This window comes from Hylobates moloch, unplaced genomic scaffold (assembly GCF_009828535.3).
Source record: "Hylobates moloch isolate HMO894 unplaced genomic scaffold, HMol_V3 SCAFFOLD_11, whole genome shotgun sequence".
NCBI lineage: Eukaryota > Metazoa > Chordata > Mammalia > Primates > Hylobatidae > Hylobates > Hylobates moloch.
Window position 1 is genome coordinate 75882401 of NW_026652286.1, and position 24268 is coordinate 75906668.

General features: G+C 33.2%; 1 protein-coding gene across 4 annotated transcripts in view; it reads left to right on the top strand.

Annotated features, from left to right (window-relative positions):
* Positions 1-24268, top strand: part of DYNC2H1 (dynein cytoplasmic 2 heavy chain 1) — a 388044-nt gene that overhangs the window by 139739 nt on the left and 224037 nt on the right. For 3 of the 4 annotated variants that reach the window (XM_032167257.2, XM_058446233.1, XM_058446234.1), the window contains exons 62-70: positions 488-629; positions 1220-1329; positions 6352-6372; positions 8561-8659; positions 10500-10623; positions 18529-18692; positions 20654-20773; positions 21343-21477; positions 22838-22981. In XM_032167257.2, the coding sequence (XP_032023148.1) occupies positions 488-629; positions 1220-1329; positions 6352-6372; positions 8561-8659; positions 10500-10623; positions 18529-18692; positions 20654-20773; positions 21343-21477; positions 22838-22981 (1059 nt within the window). The remainder of the gene's footprint in view (positions 1-487; positions 630-1219; positions 1330-6351; positions 6373-8560; positions 8660-10499; positions 10624-18528; positions 18693-20653; positions 20774-21342; positions 21478-22837; positions 22982-24268) is intronic. The other variant, XM_032167258.2, reaches the window with a different exon arrangement.

The following is a 24268-nucleotide window of genomic DNA, read 5'->3' on the forward strand; positions in this document are numbered from 1 at the left end:
TGTCGTGGAAAAACTTTCACAATCTGCCTTTAATTAACTCTCTCTCTTCTTTCCTTTGATATAACTACTCTTTCTGCTGAATCTTGTGCTTTATTTACAATAACCTTTTTGCTAATGGGTCTTCATGCTGTACCTTTGTTTTGTCCCTTTGTTCATTCTCTGTGTCTTAATCTTAGTTTACAAAGTGGTGCAAACTCACATTTAACTGTGATTGGGATGAAAGTTCTGCTTTCTTTAAAATCATTAAGAACTTTCAATGACTAAATACGTTTGTTTCTACAAATATATTAGGATTTTATACTTTTAAAAAACATCACAGCAGAGTCTGGGATCTTTTTGATATTTTTATATTTTGACTGTTACATTCAAAACGAGGAGTTATTACTTGTGATTTTCCCCCTCACAGTCAAAACCATAAAACTGTCATTTTCTTTAGTGTTAGAACATACTCATGTATCTCCCTCTTTCTTCTCTCTCTTTTTTCCAGGTTGTAGAGATAACAGAGGAATTAGCTACTCTTCCTAAAAGAGCTCAACTTGCTGCTGCATTTATTACATATCTTTCTGCTGCTCCTGAATCTCTGAGAAAAACGTGTTTGGAAGAATGGACCAAGTCAGCTGATCTTGAGAGTTTGTATTTAGTTATTCCTGAATTTAAAATTTCAATATACTAAAAATAGACCCTTTGTTCTCTGTTATTTTACCTTTTTTAAATGGGGGAAATTTTATATGGGTTCCAAGGATACCCTAGCTACTTTAGATTTGCCGAATTCCACAAATGTTCTTGAATTTGCTTTATTAGTATGATTTTTCTATTCTTAAATCACTGTAAAAAACTGGGATGACTGAATTATTTTTGATATTGCATAGATGCAATTAAACATTATGTTACTTTTATTTTTATGATAACTTTATTTCATAGGCTGAGATGCAAGAACTTTAAAATTCTTTGTTATGTTAGTGGTATTTTACAAAATTATTTTAGTTTGTGAAACATTCACTCAAAGAAATAGGACTTCATGGAGTTCCATTCCTTTGCACTTTTTGTTTTTGTTTTAGACTTTTTTTCTCCATGGGTTTGGGTGTTAAATGTGGAAGAATGGGTTTCAAGTAAGGACTGTCATAGGACTTTTGTTTTGGAATAAATAGCTTTATTTCCTTCCCTTCATCAAGTACAAGATCATTGTAGTGAAGTATTATCAATATCTTCAACTTTTCAGAATTTGATCTGAGGAGATTTCTTTGTACTGAAAGTGAGCAGTTAATTTGGAAAAGTGAAGGCCTACCATCAGATGACCTTTCCGTAGAAAATGCTCTTGTAATATTACAGGTAGTTAACTTATTTTAATTTTTTTATTAGAAATGTTTTATTGTCAAGCTTGCTGTAGAAATTGTGTTCTTCTTATTCTTAGTCTTTCACAGTTACCCTTTTCTTACTAAAATAAAAATACTTTGCTAATGAAAACCCATCAATGATTCAGTTAGTGAGTGTATGACTTTCAGTATAATTTATTTTTTACCTAAATATAAAAGTATAAAGTAAAGTGGCATTCTTTTGATGGCAAAATATTCTAAATTGTATTTCCTATACTAATAGAAATATTTTAGGGATGCCCAATTCATTGGTTATATAGTTTCTTCATGAGTACAGACTAAAATATATGACTTCATAAGTTTTATGTTATTTCATTTTTTTTTGCCAAACAAAATTAGCAAAAAGTGAAGATAAGTTTTGGCTTATCAATTAGAGATAATCATACACATATTTTGGAAAATTGTTTTGTCACATAGTGCACATTTTCCAAAGCTATTTAAAATGGAAAATAGCAAAACCTTATTATCAGTGAATGTGAAAACGAAATTCAAAGCCATGTGCACAAATAAATAATCACTTGAATAAAGTTTGATTTTTCCCATTAACTTGGTTTACTTTTCTGATATGGAAATTGGAAGATGATTTTTACTTCTTGATAATGTGATTTTTCTATTCTTTCTGTCAATAGTTTATATTTCATAATAAATATTAGTATTCCTTTTCCTGTCTGTAATCCTTCTGTCTGCCTACACACTATTTCCTTATTCTTATTTTTTAACTCCATAGTCTCAAAGAAGGCATGAACATTAAACATGCTCCTCTTTGTGTAGCGTAAACTGTATTATAAGATTCATATTTTAGGTGCTGTTCATTACTTGACAATTTGTTCTGTTTTATTAGACCTATTAATCAGCTGACTATGCTTCAGCTCACTGTATTGGTAACTTACCAGTAGAGAAGTTGCTGACCACTAATTGAATAGTTTTGCTTTCTATTAATTTGATTTTGCCTGTTTTTAAATTTACTTTTAAAAATTTTTTTATTATTTTCACAATGGAATCACAAATATGAAACTCTAAATGCTTATGTAAATAAATGTATTATTTTATAGCAAACTGTATGCTTTTTATTATATTTGTTATTCCCTCCCTAAAGTTTCATAGCCACATCTTTTTCCTGTTTCAATAATCCAAGAAAGCAATTGATTGCAAATTAAAAAAAAAAGTTTAAGAATTCTTTTTTATTCCATAAGAAAAAGGGGAGGGTGGTTAAGTCTGTAGACAAAATATGTTTATCAGAATAATTTTTTTACCAATGTTAATTGAAAATGCTTAGTTTTGTATTCTAAATTGTCTTTCATGATGGATATGGGAAATTGCCTTTGAAATTAATAAGCTTGAATTTACTTTGTATTTAACATTGCTAAGTTCCTTTTAGATAATTACTTGCATTTATATGACAAAACAAAAATCATTGGAAACATTCCTTAGGGTAATTAGTTATTTTGTTGAAATGAATTTGCCGTTATGGTCAACAATCCATCTCAGTTTTAAGGTGTACTAGATTTAAAATTAGTTGTAGTTTAAGGGTGTGATTGGATAGCACATAATATGTAACATCAACTCATTAACATCACCATATATGTAAAATTAAATCTCTAAATACATATTAGTTGGGCTTCTGGGAAAAGATGGCTAGACATGATAAATAAGATGCATTTGTGATTCAGAGATATAATACATCTCCTTATTAACTATGCTAAAGCTGGCCTGGTGTAGTGGCTCATGCTTGTAATCCCAGCACTTTGGGAGGCAAGGCAGGTGGATCACTTGAGGTCAGAAGTTTGAGACCAGCCTGACCAACATGGTGACACCCTGTCTCTACTAGAAATATAAAAATTAGCTGGGCATTGTGGCATACACCTATAACTCCAGCTACTCAGGAGGCTGAGACAGGAGAATTGCTTGAAACTGGGAGGCGGAAGTTGTAGTGAGCCGAGATCACACCACTGCATACTCCAGCCTGGGTGACAGAGTGAAACTTCTCAAAACACACACACACACACACACACACACACACCCCAGTGCTAAAGCTTTTCTGAGGTTCTCCCTCTCAGTGGAGGAGGCTTTCCCTGATTCGAGGCCTGTGGTAACTCAACAATTTTGTTGATGCTAAGAAAGGCTTTTGTGTCTAAAACTATTCTTTTATTGGTCTTACAAAGATGCTTAAAATTCTCATATTTAGGTTAAGCTAACTATTGAAGTGCATGTATTGCTGAAGAGAGTAATTAGTCAAATCCTTATATACCCTTGGTCTTACAACAGGAATTAGTTTTACTATGTTAGCAGAAAGCTCATGTGACCTATGTATTTGAGGGACAGGGAAAAATTTGGCCATAGTGATCATATGTCCTGGATTGCTTGGTCTGTGGTTTGCACTTGTTGTCTTGATACAATTATTAGTAGTTTTCCTTTCATTTTCAACAGTGTCCTGGTTTGGGTGATAAACTATATGATATAATATTGGCCAACTCAGTGGATAACGGAAAGTATAAGGCTGTTAGAAACTACGGAGAAGGTGTGAGTGAAAAGCATCAAGGAAGGAGGCGGAGAAGATGACTAATGAAAATATCAGATTTTATATGGGTTTTTCTTGTGATGACATCTATTGAATATTTGTGTTTTATTGTTATAGACAGTTCAGTGTCAAACTGGTTTTAACCACTCAAAATTTCTTAGATTTTTTTTTCTTGCTGCCTTTTGGTATATGCTGAGAAAATGCAAACTAATGTGATGCTAGTCTAAGAATATAAAATTATAATGGTAAAGTTACAACTTTAAAGTTAACTTCTCCACATAGGAAAAAGTTTTTCAATCCTCACATAAGTAATAATAATAATAAATACTTGCGTATTACTTACCATGTTGTGCATATGTTACTATTTAAGAATAAATAGGTAAAGCACTTAAACACAGAACTCATGTAATTCTCAAATCAACCCAATCTGTTAGATACATGTGTTATCCCTTTTATAGATAAGGAAATTGAGGCACAGAAGAGTTAATTCACTTGTCTAAGGTCACGTGGCTATCAAGTGGTAGAGCCAGGATTCAAACCCAGGCCATCTAGCTCCTGTCTATACACTTCTCATAGGATTGTGTGTGTGTGTGTGTGTGTGTTTAACCTTATTTATTTTATATTCTTGTTAATGTAACTCTCCTTAGTGAATCAAGAGTTAGGCTTTAGTTTTATTTATAAAATGTTTTTGCATTTATCCCATTTATAAGTATTAAAAATAGACATAACATTATAGAGTATACTAGGTGTTTTAAAAATTATCTCTTTCAAAAATATCCTTTGACCAATCTTTTTTCCCCCAAGGAGAGATGAATTTAAATAGAGATTGTGTATCTTTAGTTTTTAACCTGTTTTTTGAACTCTTGACCTATAGTTCTAACTACCTGTTAGATATTTTTACCCATGCTTCCTAGGCAGCTCAAAATTTATCAGCCTTTAACTAAATTCACCATTTTTTAAGTCAAAAATCTTCCAGTGGCCGATTATAGCACATTTAAGGGAAAAAACTAGCAATTTATGCTTTTAAATAGCTGAGATGTCTAAAAGGTTGGGGTAAGCTTCTGAATTAAAACAATTTTTACCAGGAGATCTCTGCCTCCATTTTATAAGAGGGATTCATTCTCAGATAGGTTCTCTTTACCCTTTGTTAACCTTGACCACTGGTGACTCCATGTTTACCATTATTAGAGTTTATGTTTCCAGACTAAAGATGTGTCTGTCATTCACTCCCTCTGCACCATAGATAATATGCCAGTCTCCCAAAAGGATTCTGATTGGTTAGCTTAGATCATCTAATCATATTGATAACCCATCAGAAATACATTTAGTGGGACATGCAGGGTAGGCAAGGTAGCTCTCTACTATAAAACACGTTTTTCTTCCTCTCTCACTCCCTATAACCTGCTTCTCTTATTTTCTACCACCAGAGATACCACAGTCGTTTCTCAGTAATGCAAGCTACAACCCTGCACGTAATTCTTACTATGTCTCTTTACTTTTTTGTTCAGTTAATTATTCAACTAATCTTGTCAAATCTATTTCTCAAATGTCTCATGAATTCATTCTGTTTTAATCACATCCACTGCTAGTGGCTTCATTTATGCCTTCATCATTTTGTATATGGATAAATATATCATTATACCAGCTGGTTCCTTGTCTCCAGTACCACTTCCTTTACTGTTGTTGGAGTGATTTTTCTAAAACATTAATCTGATCATAATATTGCCTCAATTAATATATTTTAGTGATTTCCCATTGCCTGCAGGATAAAAATTTCATTATCCTTAGACATGGCATAAAAAGCTGATCATGATCAGACAGACTCCAGATTACTCCTGCCATATTATATGCATCGTCTTTGCCCATATTATTTTTCTTTAGCTACACCAGAGTACTGTAAGTTTTCCAAATACTCCAAACCTTTTTATTCTCCTCTATATCATGCTGTTGTTTTTGCCTGAAATTTTTTTTCTTTCTTCACTTCTTTGCCTAGCTGATCTCTCTTGTCTTAGTTTGACTTCAACTGTTTTCTAGCCGTAACTTCACCTATCATCCTTCAGTAGCAACTTGTGTACCTCTTGATGATGAACTTTTTATTTTTTGCATCTTTATTGCATGTAAAGTTATTGAGGTTAAGGGAATGTATTTTATTAATTTCTGTACTCCTTGTACTATCTTACTATAGTTGTTATCCAACATATAGTAGATGAAATAACGAACAACTGAGCAAATAAATGAAAGCTCAACATTTTTGGATTGAGTATAGTTGTAGAATTTAACTATATTTAATCATGGAATACAGAGATAAAATGTACCATAGAAATCTTATCTAGATCTGTCTGGAGATGTAAAATAAGATGACAACAAACTTGTAAGTACCCTTAGAAAAACTGAAGCATGTTTTCTTTGCTAAAAACATTTTGAAACATTACCTTTCTTCTTTTCATTTAACTGCATCAGATCATTGGTTTGAAATCATGGGTAAGAACTTTTTAAAAATTTAAAATAATTGCTTTTGTAGTTAAGCAAAATGCAGAATTGTGAAATGTTTGCTATTGAATGCTAGCATACAATTAGATCAAAAACCTAGGTGCAGCACCATGGTAACACTTCACAGGCTATTTACTAACCACGTCATTGTGCTTCGAGTAGTACATTTACATGATGAAGCAGTAAGTGAAACCTCTAGAAATAGATGCTCGGTGATGTTCATACAGTGTAACGTGGCAGGAGGTATGATGGGAGTAGTCTACTGCGGGTGCAAGTGAAAACAAGGTACCTTGTCTGTGGACCATTTTAAAATAATAATAAAGCTGTTTTAAAGTCGTTCATCTCTTTATTATCACCATGTGCTAGCAATTGTAAACAACATTGGTGATATAAAACTATTCGTCCACAGGGCAGATAATCCCCACTATCTTCCTCCATCTTGGTGTGCCACTGAGATAACATGTATGTTCTTATTAGATACACAGTGTTCCCCCCTTTTCTCCTGGGCATGTGTTCCAAGACCCTCAGTGGATGCCTGAAAGTTCAGGTAGTGCTGAACCCCATATTTATGTATGGGGTTATACATTTTTATATAACACATACATATTTATACACACATACATACTATGTTATACATACATGCATATATATACATACAATGTTTTTTTCTAAACATACATACTATAATAAAGTTCAATGTATAAGTTACACACAGTAAGAGATTAACAACAATAATAAAATAGAACAACTATAACAGTATACTGTAATAAAAGTTAAGTGAATGTAGTTTTTCTTTCTGCCTGTCAGAATATCTTATTGTACTGTACTTACTTATTTTTGGACTGTGGTTGACCATGGGTAACTGAAACCATGAAAATAAATTGTTGATAAGGGGGATTGCTGTACCCCGTTGTAAGTTTTCATCTTACTCTGACTTTCATATGTGTTCTCTTATTCTTATAGCACACAATTGCATTACATTTTTCAAATAAATGTGAAAATTTAAGAAAAATTAGATCGGTTTAAATTTTAGTAGGTAGCAATGATTGTTAAATGACTTAAATTTATCATACATATTTTATACATTTTATACATATATAATTGACTTTCTTCTGTCTACTAAGTGCCATTGTGTGTGGAGGGCATTTTCACTGGTTTCTAACTCCCTTTTTTTTTGAGATGGAGTCTCACTCTTGTCACCCAGGCTGGAGTGCACTGGCGCGATCTTGGCTCACTGCAGCCTCCGCCTCCAGGGTTCAAGCAATTCTCCTGCCTCAGCCTCCCAAGTAGCTGGGACTACAAGCACCCACCACCACGCCTGGCTAATTTTTGTATTTTTAGTAGAGATGGGGTTTCACCATGTTGGTTAGGATGGTCTTGATCTCTTGACCTCGTGATCCATCCACCTCAGCCTCCCAAAGCCACCACACCGGGCCTGACTTCCTTTTTTTTAAGAATTTAATTAGTGCAGGATGTTCTGTAATGAATTTAGTTTTTAGTTCATTTCATTAGATCTTAACCTACAGCCCATGTAATTTTCTCTTCCAGGATACTCCTTTAGTAATATTGGATATATACTGCTTTAGAAGAATTAATGTCTTAAAATGTAAACAATTATATTGATAATTAGCAGTATTTTAATGATTTGCTCATACTTCTTTTATGGCCTTTATAGTTTTTATTCAAACAAAGAAGATAGATAGATAGATAGATAGATAGATAGATAGATAGATAGATAGAAGATAGATAGATAGATAGATAGATAGATAGATAGATAGATAGATAGATAGGGAATAATTTGACCATGTTTTAAAAGCCAGAAAGAATGCTGCAAATGACATCAGCTTGAGACTGAAGCTCTTGCTTAGCATAATGTTAGTACAAATATTCTGTGTTATTTTGTGTTATTGTGTTAAGTAGGACTGTACTCTCTATACTCTGGCTAAATGTAATTACCTAATATTAACTCCTGGTCACTGAAAATTTGTTAATATGGCTTGTGATGCAGCTAAAAACTGTATTTTTATTTCTTTTTCATGGTTGTATATTTGTGTTCTCCAAAGCTTGGGAGAAAAAAATCATTTAGTAATTGGTTTATAATTTCTAGAAAACTATTTCCATTTAAATGAAAGCTTATAATCATTAAAAAACATTACTTTTCCTTTTTTTTTTGTACTAGTGTCGAGTGTGCCCATTTCTTATAGATCCTTCTTCCCAAGCTACAGAGTGGTTAAAAACACATTTGAAAGACTCACGTTTAGAAGTTATCAATCAGCAGGTATGTATTACTTATAATTTACATACCAATTAGGAATGACCTCTTATAGTGAAAAGATCTTGGAGTCTGTAATCAGAAAACATAGATTCAACACTGGGTCCTATTGTGTGAGACCTGGGGTGAGAGATAGAACTCTTAGCTTCAGTTTTCTAATTTGTAAAAAATAGATAAGAATATTTATTTGATTCTGGGTATTGATCTAAGCCCTGGGAATTTAATAGTGAGTTCCTTCCCTTATGAAGATGACAGTCTAGTAGGTTAGAGAAACAATTAAAGAAGCTTTGCACTAAGTTATGACTAATGACACAAGTTTAAGCTGCTGTAGAAGTAGGAGCTTTTAAGTTAGCTTGGAGAATCAGAAAAGCCTTCTAGCCTTTTAGCATATTTACACTTTCTCTGAATGCCTCTCATAATTTCCAATTTCTTTAACTCAGTGACAGACATCTTTAATGTATCCCAAGATTTGATAATTTTTCAGTGAAATGTAATCATAGTCTTTTTGATAGTGACTTCTCAGTTTCATGTTTATCTTGCAGAGGAAATTATTTTTGGTTAGGTTATTTTTTTTTTAAAGGAAGACCTAATATATGATTAATTTTCATAGATAATTTTCAGGTGTTTCAAAAATTACCTCTAAAAGTTACTTTACGTGTAAAATGGGGATATCTACCTTTTTTTGTGGTAAGAATAATTATAAATTAGATAATATATAAAATACTTTAATAATCATTTATAGTTTGCATATATGCAAATCATTTATGATTTGCAATATTATATATAACTATATATGCAAATCATTTATGGTTTGCAATATTATATATATGACTATATACATACAAGTATACTATATATCTCTATATAGTTATATACATTATAAGTACTATATATCTGTAGTTATATACATATAACTATATCACTGTACTATATATCTTATATACATATATAGTATATAAATATACTATATATGTCTATAGTTACAGTTATATACATGTAAGTACTATATCTATATAGTCATAGTTATAGACATATAAGTAACTATATAGTTACTTTTATATATATGTACACACACACACATATATATATACACACACATACCACACATACACAGACAGACACACGCCTGGGGTGATGTTTAAAACTACTCCTTCCCTATCTAGAAAGCCTTAAAATTCGTGATTATTGAATTTTGCCTAAAGGTTCTTTTCAGAATTATCAGACCTATCCACCAAGAAAATTTTACTAGAATTCATCATCTTTCCTTTTTACCCCCATTCAATGTGTGATTCTGAACATAAGCAGAGTAGGGTTCTTATTAATACCTGGGTGAGTAATTTATTACCTATAGAATTTGAAATTGTGTTTCTCTAACAGTTTGAAATTACTGTAGAAAATTGAAGAAAGGCTTTTGTATTTTGGGGGAAATAGTTACTATTCAGTGGTTACAGTCATGCAACATGAAAAAGTTCTAGAGATCTGTTTTGCGACACTGTGCTCACAGTTAACAATTCTGTACTATACACCTAAATACTGGTAACGAGGTTAGATCTCAGGTTATGTGGATTTCTTTTTTAACCACAATTTAAAAAATTGTTAAAATTCTTATTTTTCTTATTTGTGTATTTAAATTGTGAAATTTTTTTGATAATTTATTCAACTAAAATCATTACCAAATACTTATGAGTAGAAAAACGATAATGAATAATTTGAATTATTAACATGAGTATTAAATTTTTAAATATTCATATTATTCTTGTTAGTATTTTCATTCATAATCTTTAAGGATATTTGTAAATATTAAAGTAATTAAATAATTAATATGTATTCTTTTTTGTTCAATTAGGATAGTAACTTTATCACAGCTCTTGAATTAGCAGTACGTTTTGGGAAAACCCTTATTATACAAGAGATGGATGGTGTAGAACCTGTTCTTTATCCATTATTGAGACGAGATCTGGTTGCTCAAGGTAAATAATTGACACTTTCCAGAGTGTAAATATTTTTAAAATTTCCAAAGTAAGTAATTAAACCAGGTGCAAGCTTTCAAGAGTCCTCTTCCAGTGGAGTCACACATGATGGGCTTACTTCCTTTAGCAATAAGTTGTGACAATATGTGTAAAACGTTGTTTATCAGGGAAGCTCAGTAGAGACCTAGTACCCATAGTTTACTGGCGGTTGATTACGTAAGCACGCTCTTCCTAGCACATTACAAAATTCTAGACTCCCTGAAGGAAAGCAGGTGTAGCATAAACCATATTGTTTGTACAAACAGTTTAGGCACAGTGAGCCACTTTTTTGAGTTCTGAGGATGGTGAGAACTCTCCCAAAATCTAAGTTCCCAGGTGCTGGTTATGGGCCAACTTTACAAGCAGCCCTTTCTAAAGAGTCTCAGGATTGCTATGTTAATTCTTTTCTGCATAGCAACCGAGCCCAGTCTTGGATGATTAGAAAGCTATGCCTTGAAACTTAAAGAGCATATCATGCAAAGTGTATACACATACATATGTAGACATGTACATATACGTATGTGTATGTATGCCACATATGTTGCTAGCACAGCGAACTTTAAATAGAAAATTGTTGTTATTGGGGCAAGGCAGAGAAATAGCAAAGCATGCACTATTCTTTGATAATCTATTGTCCCTCACATAGATATGTTTGGCTAGTACTGGTTGATATGTTATGAGAACTCAAGTAGTGGGGCCTTTGTAGCATTATCCTCTTAATATATTTTATGGGCATGAAGGGCAGGGAATATCTAAGCCGCTATATAACAACAGAAGCTTGTAATCAAGAAAGTGACCTTGCTAGAATGGAGTTGTCTTCCAGAGCTCAGTTTCTGGTCCTTCTGTTGGGGGTAACTCAGATCTGCTGAGCTAGTTTCTTGCTATGGTATCTTAAGGAGCAGGAAATGAACCTTTAGGGCCATCTCAATTTGACATTCTTCATTCTATACTGTGGTCCTGAAGGACTCATTAACTATAAATCTCCATGAGTTCTGGTTAGTGTTAGGTTTTAATGGTATATGTGGCATTGTCTGAGTGTAGAGTGTTGACTAGATCCCCTGAAAATAGTGATAAATTTTATATCATGATTGATTCACATTTTCAACTGTTCTAGGTAGTTATGCAAGGCTGTTTAGGTCAATTTGTTTATGTCAGAATTAGGAAAAGAGAGTTAATCATTGCACCTATCTTTTTCCATCTTCTCCCCAGGGTTGGATGTGTTCATGTCACACTAGTCTGTTATCCCCTTTGTGTGTATTCCAGATATTGTCCTTTTCAAGACTGAAAAGTTCCTCATGAGTTGCCATATTTTCATCATACATTAACCCTGGGGACAGAGGATGGTAGTCCTAGAATCACATAAAACAAAGTTTGTGCCAAGTTTGTTTACATCCCAGTGTCCTTAATCTAAGATATACAAATTACTTTTCTACTTACTGTGTTTAAAGCAGACATAAATATAGGAATAGAATGTACTTCTCTCCTACAAATTTATGCTCTTCAAAAATCTTCTTATTTATTGATCATAGAAGAGCAAAGTATACTTCTTCAAATTCTCTCCTTTTCTCTCTCTCTCTCTCTCTCTTTTTTTTTTTTTTTTTTTTACTTTGTTTCCTTTGTGCTTAGGAGCACAGCCAAGGCAGAAGGTAGTTGTGGCAGTTTGCAGTTGGTAAATAGTTGAAGACAATTGGACCAGCTAACTGTATAGAAGTTGTTGAGGGAGAGGCTAGTGTAGTTGGCTAATAGTTTTATGTTTTACGAACAACAGACATTAAAAGTATCTTCTATTAAGCATTCTAGTCCTTTATGGTTGTTTTATTTCCATGTTGAGTTTGAGTATGGAACCAGGAATTATACTAGAGATGACAGCTAAACATTTGTGGTTGGTTCTTTTAGTCCAGATGCCTCCTTTTAGGCATGGTTCCTACAGAGACAGGCATACGTATATGCAACATAAAGGTTAAATTTGTGATTAATTGTTGTCTCTGTTTTCAAAACGTACATCTCCATATGGATGTGTCTTTCGTAGTCCAGTTGCTTCTGGGTGACCCAGTGTCCTGAAGACTGGTAGATCAGTGTTCTTCTATTAGGAGCAGTTTTGTCTCCCAGAGAATATTTGGCAATGTCAGGAGACATTTTTTGTTGTCACAGCTAGAGTGGAGGGCCACTATGCTAGAGACATCTTAAAATGGACAGGACAACTACCTACAACAAATAATTTCTCAGCACAAATTGTTAATACTGCTAAGGTTGAGAGACCTTAAGCTAGTTCACTAGTTCCAACTCATGAGTCTCTGGACAGGTATATTTTAGTTGGTCTCAGAGTGGCATATTTTCTAGCCAGGAACACTACTTGAAGTGAGCTCATTGTACAGAATATCCAATGCTATAGATTGCCAGAAATTGTACCTGTGGTTAGTTGATGGGTATAGCATTGCATTGGATTTGCTCATCTGTGAGATTATTTGTAGATATCTGTAATTTGGTGTACCTGAAGGATATAGGGACCGAAGACAAGGATTGATTCACAATTGCCTCAATTACTTCCAAAGCTGCCTCTTGCAAGGGCTGTGATTTAAACCTAGCTACGTTTGTTGACAAGATATAGGGGCTATGGTAAAATTTCCAGGTATGGAACATTCTGCTTTTTATAGGCCAAGAGGGTATTCAGATGTTGGTTATCTTTCTTTCTTTGTATTTAGTGGCTGTAAAGCAAGTAGTTGGTCTATAATGGGCTGTGGGATATCTCCTTGTAAAATGTTTATTTCCTTCTTTGGGTGCCAGAGTTTTAGATTTGCCTGTAATTAAGTCCCATTCATCTTGAGTTAGTTGTGCCTGAGTGGTATGCAATACACTGTGAAAAGTTTTCCCACTGGAGACCATTATCAAAATTTTATCTACATAATGGAATGGAATTTGGACCTATATAGAAGTTCTCATGGTACTTGAATTCATCTCAGTTGATAATATATTTCTGAAGTGTTTGGACCTATAAAGCTGTCCTGCGTACAATAGCTGAACTGATTTTGGTCTTCTTTCCAAAAGAATATAAAAAAGAAATAATTTGTAATAATTAGCAATATCCCAGTGTGCATACTAAGTATCAGTTATGACAGCAGTTTTTACAGTCATTGTTATGTCAGGTACTATGGAATCTATGGTGGCCACTGCCTGGTTTAAATTTGAATGATCATAGTAAACCTTCAGCAGTATTAGTTTCCAAAATTCAGACAGGTAAAATTGTGGTGCACCCCTGCCTGGTGTAAAAATATAGATTCCTTTTCACTTTCTGTCATAATACATTTCTTTCAGCTGTAAATATTGATAGGATTTGCGTATACCTTATAGGTTGATCTTGCCTGAATCTTTATCTGATTGTTATAGAAGTAACCAAAGATATCACAGTGAATGCATCTAAATGTATCCATGTATCCAAGCACCCCAAATGTTCATTCTATTATACACGTTGACTGAAAAAAAAAATACACAAAAAAACCCCAAAATATCCAAGCCTTATGTTGGTTCAGAAAACAATAGCCATATAAATTGGCACTTTCCCTGGAAAGGACCCAGAGACCGACTCTTGTACCTGTGCCCAATCATTCTGTCTTTAGTTATCTAAAGTACAACACAGATTTTGTGTTCAGAGGAAAAAAGTAGTCAAAATTAACTGCATCACAGGTTAATTCCAATGTAAATTAAGAATTCATACAGTTAAGACTGTGTTGGACTCTATAGTTCTACATTTGATATTTTCTATGAGTAAGAGATGAGACAACACTGAAGAGTCTTTTTTAGACAATGAAATACTTATTTTAAAATATTTTCAAAAATGTTTTATCAAAGTAGTACATGCATGGGTTATAAAGTCAAATGATACAGAAGTGCAGCAGCATTCTGTTCCTCCCCTCCCATGACTAGTTCGACTCACCAAAGAAAACCATTTTTTTAACTTTTTATTTAAAAATAAATATGCATAAAGAAAAGAATACCTAAATTTATAGCTAATGAATTTTTACAAATTGAATACACCTGTATAAACACCCAGCTCAAGACATAAGAGCTTTACTAGCACTCCAGAAGCCCAGTTATTTACTACACCCCTTCTCCACAAGGATAACCACATTCCTAACTTATAACATCATAGAGAAGTTCTGCTTCTTTTTGTACTTTGAGTAAATGAGAAAGAGAAAAAGCAGCACCTGACCACTCTAGACTGAGATCTGGCCAGATTCTAATAGCTTGGACTTTGTGTACTCCTGTTGAACATAAATCATTTCATAAAACGCCAACATCAGAGAAGTCACTCTGACCTCAGTCATGTTTGAGCACAAAAAACAGGAACACTTTCCATAACACAAAAATAACCATTCTCTTCTCCTAGTTAATATGAGTGACTCCTGCTTCTTTACCAATGGTGGTTTAGTCCCACTCCATTTCTCTTACCTCCTACATAAAAATTAAGATACCAAACCATTGTTTGCTCTTTCTGATCACACCCAATTCCCAGGAAAAGTACATTTTTCTTGAATTATTTATAAATCGCCTAACACAAGTCAAAATCCTCTAATAAGCCTCTATTAAGTCCTTTTTACTGACACAATGCACAATTTCCCATGATGTTCTATCTTTCATTGTAAAGAGCTGGTAAACGTGAGCTATGGCTCTTTAAACACTGGGATTATTTTGTTTTGTTTGTATTGTGTTTTTTGTGTGTCTGTCAGCTTTGGTTAAGTCGTATTTTTTTAGGCGATTGTTTTATCTAAATTATAACATAGTATATATTTTAAATAATCTCATCTTTTCAATGTCTGTTGGCTTTGTAATGATGTTTCATTTTTCCTGATATTGATAATTTTTATTATCCTTTTTATTGATTAGTCTTGATAGGGATTTATCAATATTACTAAAATACCAACTTGAAATTTTTAAAATTTTAATTTTAGATTCACAGGGGACATATGCAGGTTTGTTTAACAAGGGTATATTGCATGGTGCTGTGTTTGGACTTCTATTGATCACATCACCCAGATAGTGGACATAGTACCCAAGAGGAAGTTTTTTAGCCTGTGATCCCCCCCTGACTTTTGGAATCCCCACTATCTAATGTTCCCATATTTCCCAAGTCCGTGTGTAGCCAACCAACTTTTAATGTTGACTTTCTGTACTGTATTTTAAAATTGATGTTGCTCTTTGTTATTTCATTCCTATTTCTCCAGATTTTATTTGGTCTTTTCTAGATTTTTGAAATGGAAAATCAAAATATTGATAGTCTTTTCTTTTTTCTAATATATGCATTTATGTCTATCAATTTTCCTTTAAGCCCTTCTTCAGCTTCCTACCCAAATTTCAGTTTCTTTTTTGACTCATAAATTACTCAGCATTTTGTTGTTTAATTTTCAGGTGCTTGGAGATTTTCTAGTTACATATTTGTTACTGATATGTAGCTTATCTCCATTTAGTCATAGAACTTATTGTACAGTGTTTTAATTTTTTGAATTCTGTTGAGTCTTCTTTCTGATCTGGCATTTGGTTAATTTTTATAAATGTTCTATGGAAGTTGAAAATTGTATGACTTTTGCTCTTGCTTGGTTTAGTTTTCTGTACAGGTTAATTAATAGTGTCAAGTTTGTTAATTGTGATGTTCAAATCTATGCCCTAACTTCTTTTTTTCTCTTTGCTTTATCATATGTTGAGATAAATATCCTAAAGTTTCTGTGATTTTGAATTTGTCTTTTAGTTCTGTCAGTTCTTGTTTTAAACATTTTGAAAGCTATGTTATTAGATGCTTACATTTTTTGGAAATGTGATATCTTTCTATTCAGTTGTCTTATTTATCATTATGAAATGTTCTTTACCTCTAGAGATGTTTCAAGTTTTAGAGTGTGATATTAGAGTGGTTACACTAACTTTTTGGGCTAGTATTTACATGATATGTACTTTTCCATTCTTTAACTTTCAACTTTTTTGTTGGCTTTTTAAAAAAATATATTTTATTGTACATATTTAAGGTTTACAGCATTATATTATGGGATATATATAGATCATAAAATGTTTTACTGTAGTAAAGCAAATTAACATATCTATCAATTTACACAGCTAGCCCCCTTTTTGTGTGTCAAGAGCATCTAAACTCTACTCCTTTAGCACAACATCCCAAATGCAATAGAGTTTTGTTACCTATAGTCCTCATGTTGTACGTTGGATTTCTAGACTTGATCATCCTACGTATCTGCTATTTTGTGTTCTTTGACTACATCTCCCATCCCCTCCTTTGTTCCCCTGCTACCTGCCCCTGGTAAATACTGTTTTATTTTCTGTCTCTGTATATTTGAGATCAAGCAGTAATTTTCTTTCTGTGTCTGGCCTGCTTTACTTAGTAAAATGTTTTCCAGGTTTGTACATGTTAGGGCAAATGGCAGGATCTACTTCTTTTTTATGACTGAACATTATTCCATTGTGTGTGTGTGGGTGTTTGTGTATACACATCATGTTTTCTTTTCTTTTCCTTTCTTTTTTTTAGAATAGGGTCTGACTCTTTTGCCCAGGCTTGAGTACAGTGGTGTGATCATAGCTCACTGTAACCTCAAACTCCTGGGCTCAAATGATCCTCTGGCCTCAGCCTCCTGAGTATGTTGGACTACAGGCACATACCATCATGCCTAGCTAATTAAAAAAATTTTTTTTGGCAAAGACGAGGTCTCAGTATGTTTCCCAGATGGATCTTGAACTTCTGGTCTCAAGTGGCCCTTCCGTCTCACCTCCCAAAATGATGCGATTACAGGCATAAACAACCGTGCCTGATCCACATTTTCTTTATCTGATCTGTTGATGGACATTTAGGTTGTTTCCATGTCTTGGCTATTGTGAATAATGCTGTGAAGAAGATGGGAGTGCAAATATCTTTATGAGGTGGTGACTTATTTCCTTTGGGCATGTAACCAGAAAAAAGATTGCTGGGTCATATGGTAGTTCTATTTTTAATTTCTTTAGGAACCTTCCTACTGTTTTTCGTAATGGCTGCACTGGTCTTCATTCCCACCAACAATTCCCTTTTCTCTATACCTTCACCAACATTTGTTATCTCTTGTCTTTTTGGTAATACCCATCCTAACAGGTGCGAGGTGATATCTCATAGTGGTTTTGATTTGCTTTTCCTCATGATAAGTGATGTTGAGCATCTTTTCATATAGCTGTTGGCCATATTTATATCTTCTTTGGAGAAATGTCTATTCAGATCCTTTGCCTACTTTTTAATCAGGTTATTCGTCTTTCTGCTATTGAGTTGTATGAGTTTTTTCTTTATACATTTTGGATATTAACCCCTTATCTGATATATGGTTTATAAATAACTGTTTCCAAGTTTGTAGATTGCTCTTTTGTTTTGTTGATAATCTATATTTTTTAGTTACTCATGTTGATAATCTTTGTTTTTTTAACCATCATTCTGTTTTCAAATACTGTGTCTTAAATACTAGTGCAATAAACACTTTTAAAATGATGAATTTAGAAGTAAAGAACAAATATAATTGAAGATTTCTATTTTTGTCATCTATAATCAGCCATTTCAGAGCAATTTGGAATATGAAACGTATTAACATTAAAACCATGCTGAATGTGAATAGATATTCCTTGGGTGCTTCAGTATCCCAGGATCTTCTTAGTGAATATGATTTATCATTGCTTGCATAAGTGCCGATTAATAGAACATCCTGCTAATAGTATCTCAGGTAGCCCAGCTTTTGCTGTCTTAGATTCTGTTGAAAAATCTGTATTTAGACGTACTTAAAAACTATATTTTCAAATATTGTGTAGCGAAATACAGAAGATTCAGACCAACTAATTGTGTTATTTTTTAAAAAATAGGACCACGTTATGTGGTACAAATAGGTGACAAAATTATTGACTACAATGAAGAATTCCGCCTCTTTTTGTCAACAAGAAACCCAAATCCTTTTATTCCACCGGATGCAGCTTCCATTGTTACTGAGGTTAACTTTACTACAACAAGAAGTGGATTACGAGGGCAGGTATACACAGATAATAAAAATTAACCTTGGAATCTTTAGGAGCTTTGTATACCTATTAGACATTTTGAGTGAGAAGCTATTTTGTTAGACTAATTAATATTTAAATTTATGATTTTGAAAATACACTTGTATGTTGGAGTGAAGCATTCCAGCTTATTTCATTTATCATATGTATGGGACCTGTACATTTAATGCTAATGTCAAATTGCTGCTCCTTTTAATATAATTCTAAACTTTATTTCTGTTATATATGGTAGAATTTGAGAGATTGATGGATCATAGAGATTAAGATCATCTGCATTATATTTTTGGTTTGAAAACTGAAATTTAATTGTGAGAAGTGTAGCTAATTGACTTGTTCAGCTAGCTAAGAGTCTTTGACTCCTGAGCCAGCATTTTTTTTTTAACCATTAGAACACATGGCATCCTTGAAGTCAATTTATCTTCATATGGCTTATTACAGTTTAGAATTATTACATAAATTTCAAAATGATTTTTCATGTTCATACTTACATGTTTCCTAACTCATTTTTTCCCCTTTAAAGATATAATGCCAGTTGACTTCTGGAATCATCCTATGTTTTACTCATCTAACAGTAGTAGATTTTTTCATCTTTTGATTTATATGATAGCATACATATTTGCTGCAATTTTTACTTGATTGTCATTTTTAAAATTCTCCTTTCAAAATATTTCTTTGTATACCATATGACTCATCAAGTGTATTTTAATGAACAATATCTTTTGATTGACTTGATGATACTTCTTTTAAATAAAACAATGTGATAGTCACTCAAAACTTGGCAGAATTAATTGACAGAATTGCTCCTGCTATGTAAAAGATCTCCACAGTAGTTGCAAAAAGGAGCTGTGTAGGTCTTACTTTAGCAAGAACTAAATGAAGATGCTTATACAGCAGATTTTGAATTACATATTTTATACCAATGTCTTTCTCTATTTTAGTATTCAGGGTTAACAATTTGACATAGCATTTTTCAACAGCTTCACAGATAACAGCTTTAACAAATACAATGTACATACCATACAACTTGCTGATTTAAAATGTATAATTCAATGTTTTTTTTAGTGGAATTGCTGGGTCTTATGGTAACTTTATATTTGGCAATTTGAGAAACAAACAAATCTTTCCAAAGTGGCTGCACTATTTACTTTCCCACCAGTAATGTAGGAGCGTTCCTCTTTTTTCCATATCCTTGCCAACTCTGGTTATTATGTATCTTTTTAATTGTAGTCATTCTAGTGGGAGTGAAGTGGTATCTCATTGTGGTTTTGATGACATAGTATTTTATCTTTTTATTTGTTTATTTTATTTTTTTTTTGAGACGGAGTCTGGCATTGTTGCACAGGCTGGAGTGCAATGGCACGATCTTGGCTCACTGTAACTTCCGCCTCCCGGGTTTAAGCTATTCTCCTGCCTCTGCCTCCCGAGTAGCTGGGATTACAGGCGCCCACCACCACGCCCAGATAATTTTTTGTATTTTTAGTAGAGATGGGGTTTCACTATGTTAGCCAGGCTGGTCTCGAACTCCTTACCTCATGATCTGCCCACCTCGGCCTCCCAAAGTGCTGGGATTACAGGCGTGAGCTACCGTGCCCTTTTTATTTGTTAATATGAATACTTACTATTAAAAAAATAGTAATCTCATAATTTAGTATATTTAATTTAAAACTAAATATTACATATTGATATGTTAAGTAATGCACTTTCTTATAGCTTTTCTATAGTAGTTAATATTTTACTGATCAGCTTAACTATTTGTTTTGTCTCTTTTTCATCAGATGTAATTGTTGAAGGTGTCTTACGTTTAATTAGAAAGAATGAAATGAGATAACATAGTATCATATTTGTAATAGTCTGTCAAACACAAGGCCTGTTTGCAGGAAGTTTTGGTTTTGTTGTAAGGCTTATTGCTAATTCCTTGTCTTTTTGTTTTCCCAAGCTTTTAGCTTTAACCATTCAGCATGAGAAACCTGATTTAGAAGAACAGAAAACAAAACTATTACAACAGGAAGAAGATAAGAAGATACAGCTAGCCAAGCTCGAAGAATCTCTTCTAGAGGTAAAAGTCTAGCTATTTAGGTTACTTTTTTCGTATTACTTTTTTTTAATGAATACAAATAACAGTGTTTAGAAAATTAATAGTGTCTTCAGATTTTTTTTTTTTCCAAAGACATATTAGTGTATATCTTACAGTCAAAATTCTAACAAAAAGGGGAGCTATCTTTTGGAATAGAAGATCTTAATGAGCATTGTTTAAGACAAGCAATTTTTAACTAATTTGTATTGTTTTATTATTTAATTATATGCTCACAATTTCAAGAAGCATTAAAAGCAAGAAATCATAACAATCTGTAACTTTAAGTAGTTTTTATTTTTTATTAAATCGACAAAATTAATACCTTGCTATGTTTGATAATGATATAGTTTCATAAAATTATTAATTCTTTTGATATAAGAAGGCTATAATAAAAACAGAATAAAACTTTAAGAGGGCTATAAAATGTTGAAATTCTTATAAAATAACATAAGTTGCCATAAACGTCAAATGAATGACAGTTAGTATGGGCTTGCTTTAATTGGTTATTTTTATATGTATAATAATGTTCATATTGTTAACTTTCCCTACAGACACTTGCCACATCTCAAGGCAATATTTTGGAAAATAAGGATTTGATTGAGTCCTTGAATCAGACAAAAGCAAGCAGTGCACTTATTCAAGAGTCACTTAATGAATCTTACAAACTCCAAATTTCCCTTGATCAAGTAATTATTTCCTTCTTTGTAATTTCATATTATGTTTTCTTGAACATTTAAGTTAATATGATAGAAAATGTAGAATCAGGTCCTCAGGGGAAAGATGATGTAAAAAAAAAAGCTATTGAAAAACATCAGAACTTTGGATTTGATTCTAGTTATTGTAGAGAGGGAATTCAGATGTTGGTACATTGAGGATAAGGAGTGTTTGTCAATATACCCTGCTGCCTTCTACTGATTTCTGGCATGATGTTATCTAAGGTAGAGCTGCAATTTTATACCGAAATTGGAAATGAGTATATTGAAAATGAGTATTAGATAATATCTTTGCCATTCTTAGAACTTTTCTTAAGGCAAGTTAAATATACTAATTAAAAGGGTTATAAGCTCTAAGCTACAGTTATTGGCTCTTTTCATGCTTATAATGAACAGTGCTGGGTACTTTATTATCCTAATGTGGACACCTGTTAGAGTTGTCTTCTCTACCTCTAGTTCCATCAGTGTTCTTATTGTCACCAATCCTATACTCATAGTTTGAACTTTTCTTCACATCAGAGATAGCCTAATAGTGCTGTGCTGTCTTGCGTTTCCTTAACTGATTCTCTTTTGAAATGTAAAATTGGATCATCTATTCTCTGATCACAAATATTTACCATTTCGTCTTACCCACTTTCCCCTAATACTAGTGCTGTTGGTCCTCATTAAGACCAATCAGTGAACCACTTCTAGCTCTATCAACTGAGAGGTAGAAAGATGTTTGAAATATATTGCTATAGTCTGAATATTTGTGTGTCCTCATCACCCCCAAAATTCATATGTGGAAATGTAATCCCCAGTGTAATAGTATTAAGAGGTGGAGGTTTCAGAAGGTGTCTAGGTCATGAGGGTGGAGCTCTCATGAGTGGGATTAGTAACCTTATAAAAGAAGGCCAAGGGAGTTTGTTAGCCCCTTCCAGCATGTGAGAACACAGCAAGAAGCAGTTCTTTCTGTGAACCAGGAAACAAGCTCTCATGAGACACCAAATCTGTTGGCACCTTGATCTTGGACTTCCCAGCTTCCAGAACTGGGTGAAATAAATTTCTGTTATATAAAAGCAGAACCAGTTTAGTGTATTTTGTTATAGGTAGCCTTAATAGACTAAGACATATATTCTTTGCAGTTTTATAAAAATGAGGAAGAAAAACTAGATTTTGCTATCTTTTTTAGTTAGAAACCATGATTCATCATCTTCATTTGTTTTATGTGTATAGAAAAAGTAAGGTTTTTTTATTACTTGGGTAGATATGTGCATTGTAGTCTTTAGGTGGCAGTAAAGCACTAATTCTAAGGTGTTTCCACCCTATCCCCTACCGATCTCTTGATCCATAGGAACGGGATGCCTATCTCCCCCTGGCTGAGAGTGCCAGCAAGATGTACTTCATTATTTCTGATTTGTCCAAAATTAATAACATGTACCGTTTTAGTTTGGCTGCTTTTCTCCGACTTTTCCAGCGAGCTCTACAAAACAAACAGGTAAGCTGTTGGATACCCTGTACCTGAGATTGAATTACAGGGATCACTTTACTAGGGATAGTACTTAATTTATAATAAAAATGATTAAGCAAACTTTCATAGAATTATGTACCAAAACACCACATGTAACACTTTTAAGCTACATAAAGAAATTAGTTACTTAATTTCTTTTTATATTGTTAACAAGGTGTCCCAATGTGACAATCTTTTTAATGAAAACAATTTATGTTCTGAGTATAAATTAATAAGTAATATATAATCATTTAAAAAACCCAGTGATTCTGAAAGGTGTAAAAATAAGAATTATCCCCATAATACCATTACCTGGGGAAAACAACATTTAACATTTTATTGTATATCCTTGTTGTTTAAGGCGGTAACTTTCCAGATAATGGAGATACAACTGTCCACTGCCTTATCAAGCATGTATTCTAATGGAGGAAAGTATGTATTAAAGGATAACAAATTGTTTTAACTAAAAGATACAATACTGTGCTTTAAAAAGTGTATTAGTGTATTATGGACAGCTTTCCTACCAGTGAATATAAACTTAATGTTTTTAAGAGATGGTGAGGCTATACAATACTTTATTTAACCACCTCCCATATATGCACATTGTTCTAATTATTTTTGTTGAGTATCATATTAATCTGAAACTTGGCCGATTAAAACTATTTTGTTATGCTTATTGATTCTATTGGAAATTTAGTCAGGACTCAGCAGGGATGACTTTGTTTGTTTCACAACGTCTAGGACCTCAGCTGGGAGGACTTGAGAATTGAGGGACTAAGGCAGGTGCCTCGCCCGTCTGGTGCTGTGGGTGGGAGGACTTGACGACAGGACTGCCAACTGCAGCACCTCTGCAGGAGGCTTGGCTTTTTCAAAGCACTGAGTAGATGGATGGACTTCTTATTTTTTAGCTCAAGGCACTAAGTATGTGTTTCGGTGAATAAGGCTGAAACTGAATAGCCTTTTAAAACGCAGCCTTAGGTCTGTGTCATTTCTGCTGTATTGTATTGGCTGAAGCAGTCACAAATCTATGTAGAGTACAAAACTTTCTGTTGTTTAGAAAATCTACTGGATCTTGTAGGTACAGTACTGTGTCTTATGATAGAGTGACTTTTAGGAAATCCAAGTCTCAATTTCACATATGATCTTTGTTAACATATAGTGAAATGAATACAAGTATTTGCTATCTAAAGTAATGATTAGTTGTCTTAGTTAGAACATACTACTACAAGGCTAGAAGCCTAGGATTAATGCATCTGAGTTCCAGTTCATAATGTT